General features: G+C 43.6%; 2 protein-coding genes across 3 annotated transcripts in view; both read right to left on the reverse strand.

Moving 5' to 3' along the window:
- Positions 1-7500, reverse strand: part of mpv17 (mitochondrial inner membrane protein MPV17) — a 30594-nt gene that overhangs the window by 8098 nt on the left and 14996 nt on the right. The window lies entirely within an intron of this gene.
- Positions 27-717, reverse strand: uts1 (urotensin 1). The gene has a single exon (XM_053337112.1). The coding sequence runs from the start codon at positions 677-679 to the stop codon at positions 278-280; it is 402 nt and encodes a 133-aa protein (XP_053193087.1). The 5' UTR covers positions 680-717; the 3' UTR covers positions 27-277.

A 7500-nucleotide genomic window follows, 5' to 3' on the forward strand; every position in this document is an offset into this window, starting at 1 on the left:
GTTCAGAGGGGGGGGGATGATGGGGGTGAAACCAGATGATGAAGGAGAGGAGTAGAGAGGGAGTCTGAGAAATCCGTTTCCATATTTTCCAACAAAGTCTTAAATTAACACTTCATTAACATTTCTATCGCGGCTGCTTTGATGCGTAAATTGGCGCCATCTGTGCGTAAAATGGAGAGGAGAGGAAGGCAGGTGCACGAACAAAAAATAAATAAACTAAAGTCAGAGGTCTTGAATACGGACATGAGGCATTTAAAAAAAAAAGAAAAGTTGAGCTTTACTTCCCGACCTCGTCCAGCACTCTGCGGTTCAGCAGAGCCTGCTCCCTCTGGTTCTCCATCTTGGCCATTTGGATCATATTCCTCAGCAGGTGGAAGGTCAGGTCGATGGACAGAGGAGGCTCTTCACTCCTCTTCAGCAGCTGAGACGCCGTCCTCAACACTTCTCTCTCCTCATCCTCATCCGGGAGAAGCAGCAGCTGGTGGTACTGGAGAGAGTCCGGGTCCGGTTCCGGTTCCCTCCTCTGGAGAAACCTCAGGATGTTGTTGTTCAGCAGCTGTGAGGCGGTGATGTCTCCATCCAGCCAGCCGGGGAGGACGCGAGGTCTGCCGGCGGCGGGGCGGAGGTGTGACGAGAGGAGGACCGAGGAGAGGAGCAGGAGCAGGGGGGCTGACTTCATGTCCTGAAACCAGAGGGAGGTGTTAAGCTGACAGGAAAACACTCACATCACACAGTTACTGAAACATGTTGGTGCGTAATTTTAGAATTCATTCATGTTTTTTTCACACTATTATGAATCTTTGACGCACATTTACAACATATTTACCCTCAATGATAGTAAATACTGTGTCAGCTTTGTGATAATAGCCAGAGATCCTTTTTTAGGCTCAATTTATAAACTAAATGATGCTTTCTTGATGCGTATTACGTTAAAATTTTGGAGACGTCGGCGCCTAAAAAAGCTTAGATTCAACTTTAAAAGGCACCAAAACGACAAAAAGGAGGAAGGAGGTCTGACTTCATGTCCTGAAACCAGATGGATTTATTTAGCCGACACAAAAAACACTAAAATTAGAGGATTATTAAAACATTTTGGCGCGTGTGAAACCTATTAATGTAATAAAAAATAACCTCATAACTCAATAAAAAAAAGGGGAAATTATTACATTATAAGGTTCTGCAAAAATAAGGTTAACCCAATAATGTAATAATTGATTACATCATCGGTACAGAGATTCTTACATTATTGGGAAATTCACTTTATTACATTATCACGTACTACAGTGCGCAATTTTAGGGTTTATTCACGTTTTCTTTTACACTAATATGAATTTTTGACGCACATTTAAAGCATATTTACCCTCAATGATAGTAAATACTGTCTGTCAGCTTTGTGCTAATAGAGAAAGATCAATGTTTAAGCTTAAATGATGCTTTATTATGCGTATTATGTTAAAAGTTTGGATCACAGCTGCAGGAAAAAGACGTCAAAAAAGCTTAAATTCAACTTTAAAAGGCACCAAAACGATAAAAGGTATAATCTGTATTAGCTGTGTTTTATTTAAAGCTCCTGAGTATAATCCAGTCATAATTTAAGCTTCTTTAAAAGTCATATTTATAAAGGATTTAAAAGGATTTAGCTGCGTTACTATTTGGCACAGTGGCGCGCGCACACACACACAAGTCAAATCAAACCAAACTTTAAACAGAATAGAAATTAAATCTACTCACTTTGTTCTCTCCAGATGCTGCAGGAAACACTTCGTGGTCGGCCGGAGAAAGAAATAGAGAGAAAGAGAAAGATAGAGAGATAAAGAGAGAGAGAGATCGGGTTGGATATTTTCCCTGTGAGCGGAGACTGGAGCGCACGCGGGGTTTTTATACGTCCAGTCTGCTGCTTTGACGTCAATGTGAGCGCTGATATCGGTTTGGAGGAGAAAAAAAAATAAAATTGGACAACTATCGAGACGCGCGAGGTAATAAAATCCTGAGGGACAAACTGGAGGGATGAGTGTGATGGACAGAACAATAAAAAGGTTGCCCTTTATTCTCCCCTCAGGGTTTTTTTTTTTTTTTTAGGTTTTTAGGAATTAAGGAAGGAAGGAAGGAAGGGAGGAGGGAGGAGGAAGGAAGGAAGGAAGGAAGGTAGAAGGGAAGGAAGGAAGGAAGGAAGGAAGGGAAGAAGGATGGAAAGAAGGAAGGACAAAAGGAAGAAAGGGAGGAAGGTAGGAAGGAAGGAATGAAGGGAAGGAAGGAAGGGAAGAAGGATTGAAGGAAGGAAGAAAGGGAGGAAGGACAGACAGATGGAAGGAAAGAAGGAAGGAAGGGAAGAAGGAAGGGAGGAAGGCAGGAAGGATCAAAGGGAGGAAGGAAGGAAGGAAGAAAGAGAAGAAAGAAGGAAGGAATTAAGGAAGGAAGGAAGGTAGGAGGTAGGAGGAAGGAAGGAAGGAAGGAAGGTAGGAGGGAGAAGGAAGGATGGAAGGAAGGAAGGGGGAAAGCAGGAAGGAAGGAAGGAGTGAGGAGGAAGGAAGGAAGGAAGGAAAGGGGAAAGCAGGAAGGAAGGAAGGGAAGAAGGATGGAAAGAAGGAAGGACGAAAGGAAGAAAGGGAGGAAGGAGTGAAGGTAGGAAGGAAGGAATGAAGGGAAGGAAGGAAGGAAGGAAGGGAAGAAGGAAGGAAGGAAGGTTTTTATACGTCCAGTCTGCTGCTTTGACGTCAATGTGAGCGCTGATATCGGTTTGGAGAGAGAGAGAAAAAAATTGGACAACTATCGAGACGCGCGAGGCAATAAAATCCTGAGGGACAAACTGGAGGGATGAGTGTGATGGACAGAACAATAAAAAGGTTGCCCTTTATTCTCCCCTCAGGTTTTATTCATTCTCGTTGGGTCGCGAGGTGAGATGAGGGGAATCCCAGGGGAGGATAAAGGAGGGATTGTTTGATAAAGTTCATTAAAAGTTAAAAGAATTTAAAGCTTTTATATTTAGTGACTGTTTTCTTTTAGAGCAGGAAGGAAACTCATTTAGAGAAGAAGGAAGGAAGGAAAGAAGGGAGGAAGGAAGGAAGGAAACTCATTTATATTCATGAGACACAAACAGTTTGATGTTGATCTGATGGGAAGAAGGACAGAAGGAAGGGAAGAAGGAAGGAGGGAAGGGAAGAAGGAAGGAAGAAAGGGAAGAGGGAAGAAGGAAGGAAAGAAGGGAGGAAGGAAGGAAACTCATTTATATTCATGAGACACAAACAGTTTGATGTTGATCTGATGGGAAGAAGGACAGAAGGAAGGGAAGAAGGGAGGAAGGAAGGAAAGGAAGGAAGGAAGGAAGGAAGGGAAGAAGGACGGAGGGAAGGGAAGAAGGAAGGAAGGAAAAGAAGGAAGGAAGGAAGAAAGGAAGAAAAGGAGGAAGGAAGGACAGAACGAAGGAAGGAGAGAGGAAAGAAAGAGAGAGGAAAGGAAGGACAGACAGACAGATGGAGGGAAGGAAAGAAGAAAGCACAGAAGGAGGGAAGGAAGGTAGAGAGGGAGGAAGGACAGATGGAGAGAATGAAGGAAGGATGGACAGACAGACAGATGGAAGGAAGGAAGGGAGGAAGGAAGGAAGGAAGGAAGGAAGGAAGGAAGGAAGGAAGGAAGGAAAATGGTAGGAAGGAAGGAAGGAAGGAAGGAAGGAAAAGAAGACAAGAAGGAAGGACAGAAGAAAGGAAGCAAGGAAGGAAGGAAGAAAGGGAGGAAGGACAGATGGACAGGTGGACAGAAGGAAGGAAGGAAGGAAGGAAAGAAGGGAAGAAGGAAGGAAGGAAGGAAGGAAGGAAGGAAGGAAGGAAGGAAGGAAGGAAAAGAAGACAGTAAGGAAAGTGGGCCGGATTGGACCCCTCGCTGGGCCTGTTTTGGCCCGCGGGCCTCATGTTTAACAACCCAAGAAGCTGTCTGTTAATAATTTTATCGTTTTCTCATCTTTCTCTCTTCTCTACTCATCACATCTTTCCTTTTCCATCCCTCCTTCCTTCCTGCCTCTTCCTGTAGTTTCTTCCCTTTTTTCCTCAATTTAAGGGTTTTTAGAGAGTTTCTCTTATCCTAACGTAGAGTCTAAGGACAAAGGATGATGTCATCTTTTCAGACTGTAAATCCTCCCTGCAGGCATATTGGTGAATTCTTGGCTCTTAGCTATAAATAAAATAAAACGGTTCCAATCAAAAGAGCAACTTGAGGATTAGAGTCAGAGCTGCAGTTCATTTAAAAGGCAAAAAAACATTTAGATACCACTTAACAATCAGACTCCTCTTATAAATGATTTATATATCATTAATTAATAGTTGTAAATGAGTCATAACTAACTTTTAGACTCTGAGCTGAAACATGAAATCTGTCCTCTCTGGTTAGAATGAATGGAGGAGCTGTCTGTGGTGCTGAAGCTGTTCTCTGGTTGGTTAGAATGAATGGAGGAGCTGTCTGTGGTGCTGAAGCTGTTCTCTGGTTGGTTAGAATGAATGGAGGAGCTGTCCGTGGTGCTGAAGCTGCTGTTCTCTGGTTGGTTAGAATGAATGGAGGAGCTGTCTGTGGTGATGAAGCTGTTCTCTGGTTGGTTAGAATGAATGGAGGAGCTGTCCGTGGTGCTGAAGCTGCTGTTCTCTGGTTGGTTAGAATGAATGGAGGAGCTGTCTGTGGTGCTGAAGCTGTTCTCTGGTTGGTTAGAATGAATGCAGGAGCTGTCCGTGGTGCTGAAGCTGTTCTCTGGTTGGTTAGAATGAATGCAGGAGCTGTCCGTGGTGCTGAAGCTGTTCTCTGGTTGGTTAGAATGAATGGAGGAGCTGTCTGTGGTGATGAAGCTGTTCTCTGGTTGGTTAGAATGAATGGAGGAGCTGTCCGTGGTGCTGAAGCTGTTCTCTGGTTGGTTAGAATGAATGGAGGAGCTGTGCGTGGTGCTGAAGATGCTGTTCTCTGGTTGGTTAGAATGAATGGAGGAGCTCTTCATGGTGCTGAAGCTGTTCTCTGGTTGGTTAGAATGAATGGAGGAGCTGTCCGTGGTGCTGAAGCTGCTTGTTTTAACGCTTCTATGCCTGGAAGTTGGCAGATAATGATGTTTATTGTACAGGTGGGAGAGCTGTATTATATTATATATCTGTATGCATGTAGATGGATAATAGTCATTAAACATGTTCTGTATGTTCTAAATTAAACTAGATTTGGTTAATTTTATGACCAAAATCAAACGTTTTCTAAGTAATTGCAACTGATCATGTTAAACTCATGAAAGCTCAGCGATGACATCACGTTGGCCTGCGTCTAAAAACACAGCGAGCCTGAAAAACTCAACTCCAAACTTTTGTAGCTCAGATTCCTCGAGGGGAAGATGTTATTTGGCGGATTTTCAAAAGGGATTCGTCAGACTTGCTTTTCCCCTCGATTTCACCCAGAATGTGTTTGTGGAGGGAAAGAAATGAAGTGAGTTTGGTCGACAGCCAGTTCAGCTCAGCTCGGCTCAGCAGCCTCCAAACAAACCCCACCCGTCTAAAACAACCAAGTTACAAAGGTTAATGAGGTCAAACGCACCACTGACACCAACCACCAAAAACTTTATTAACTTTTTAGTTAAGGGGAAGGAAGGAAAGAAGGAAGGAGGGGAAGAAGGACGAAAGGAAGGAAGGAAGGAAGGAAGGAAGGAACCACTGACACCAACCACCAATGGAAAACTTTATTAACTTTTTAATCTTAATTATTATAAATGTGAGTAGAAAGAATTCATTTACATTCAAATAATAAGAAAGAAAGAAAGAAGGAAGGAAGGAATTAAGGAAGGAAGGAAGGAAGAAAGGAAGGGAGAAAGGAAGGAAGGTAGGTAGAAAGGGAGAAAGGAAGGAAGGTAGGAAGGAAGGACTGAAAGAAGGAAGGAAAGGAGGGAAGGAGGAAGGAAGGAGAGAAGGAAGGAGGGGAAGAAGGACGAAAGGGAGGAAGGAAGGAAGGTAGGAAGGAAGGACGAAAGGAAGGAAGGAAGGAAGGAGGGGAAGAAGGACGAAAGGAAGGAAGGAAGGAAAGAAGGAAGGAGGGGAAGAAGGACGAAAGGGAGGAAGGACGAAAGGAAGGAAGGAAGGACGAAAGGAAGGAAGGAAGGAAAGAAGGAAGGAGGGGAAGAAGGACGAAAGGGAGGAAGGACGAAAGGAAGGAAGGAAGGACGAAAGGAAGGAAGGTAGGAAAGAAGGAAGGAGGGGAAGAAGGAAGGAAGGAAGGAAGGAATCAACCACCAATGTTAAACTTTATTAACGTTTTTAATCTCAGTTATAAATGTGAGTAGAAAGAATCATTTACATTCAGAGAAAGAAAGAAATCTACAATTTAACTGATTGTCACCAAATAAAAGCAGCGATGAGTTTCAGCAGCTTCAAAGTAGCTTAAAGGAACATTATTAAATTAATTTGACTCTTCATCATCGTCATCATCATCATCGTCATCATCATCATCATCATCATCATCATCATCATCAGGGGTTTTTTCTCCTTCAGTATTAAAACCACAGAGTTTATCTCCAGACTGATGTTAAAATTACTATATATACTTTAACCCTCCTGTTGTCCTCGAGTCAAGGAAGGGAGGAAGAAGGAAGGAAGAAGGAAGGAAAGGAGGGAGGAAAGAAGGAGGGAGGGAGGGAGGGAGAGGAGGGAGGAAAGAAGAAAGGAAGGAAGGAGGGCGGGGAAGGAAGGAAGGAAGGAAGGAGAGGGAGGAAGGAAGGGAGGAAGAAGGAAGGAAGGGAGGAAGGAAGGAGAGGGAGGGAGGGAGGGAGGGAGGGAGAAAGGAAAGGAAAGAAGGAAGGGAGGAAGATAGGGGGAGGAAAGAAAGAGAAGGAGGGAGGGAGGAAAGAAGGAAGGGAGGAAGGAAGGAAGGGAAGGAAGGAAGTAAGGAAGGAAGGAGGGAGGAAGGAGGGAGGAAGGACGGGAAGAAGAAGAAAGGAGGAAGGAAGGAAGGGAGGAAGGAGAGGAAGGAAGGACGGAGGGAAGAAGGAAGGAAGGGAGGAAGAAAAAAAGAAGGTAGGAGGGAAGGAAGGAAGGAAGGAAAGGAAAGGATAGAAGGAAGAAGGGGGAGGGAGGGAGGGAGAGAAAGGTAAAGAGGAAGGAAGAAAGGAAGGAAAGAAGGACAGAGGAAAGAAGGAAGGAAGGAAGATAGGGGGAGGAGGAAGGAAGAAGGAGGAGGAGAAGAAAGAAAGAAGGTAGGAGAGAAGGAAGGAGAGGGGGGGAGAAAGGGAGAAAGGAAAAGAGGAAATAAGGAAGGAGAGGGAGGGAGGAAGGAAGGAAGGAAGGAAGGAAAGAGGGCGGGAGGAAGGAAGGAAGGAAGGAAGGATCACTTTGAGCTACATCCATTGTATGAAAGCTGCTCTATACATAAAGTTTATTATTATATATTATATTATATTATTATCTAAGTGTATTAATAGTTTGTTTTTTAATGAGAGTGAAACAGGAGATTTATTTATTTTAATTTATTTTTTTAACTGGTTAATTATTTTAAATT

This window comes from Scomber japonicus, chromosome 17 (genome assembly GCF_027409825.1).
Source record: "Scomber japonicus isolate fScoJap1 chromosome 17, fScoJap1.pri, whole genome shotgun sequence".
In the NCBI taxonomy this organism is placed as follows: domain Eukaryota; kingdom Metazoa; phylum Chordata; class Actinopteri; order Scombriformes; family Scombridae; genus Scomber; species Scomber japonicus.

Excerpts from the sequence above, each read along its gene's own strand:
- uts1 (XM_053337112.1), bottom strand. The coding sequence starts at position 679 with ATGAAGTCAGCCCCCCTGCTCCTGCTCCTCTCCTCGGTCCTCCTCTCG.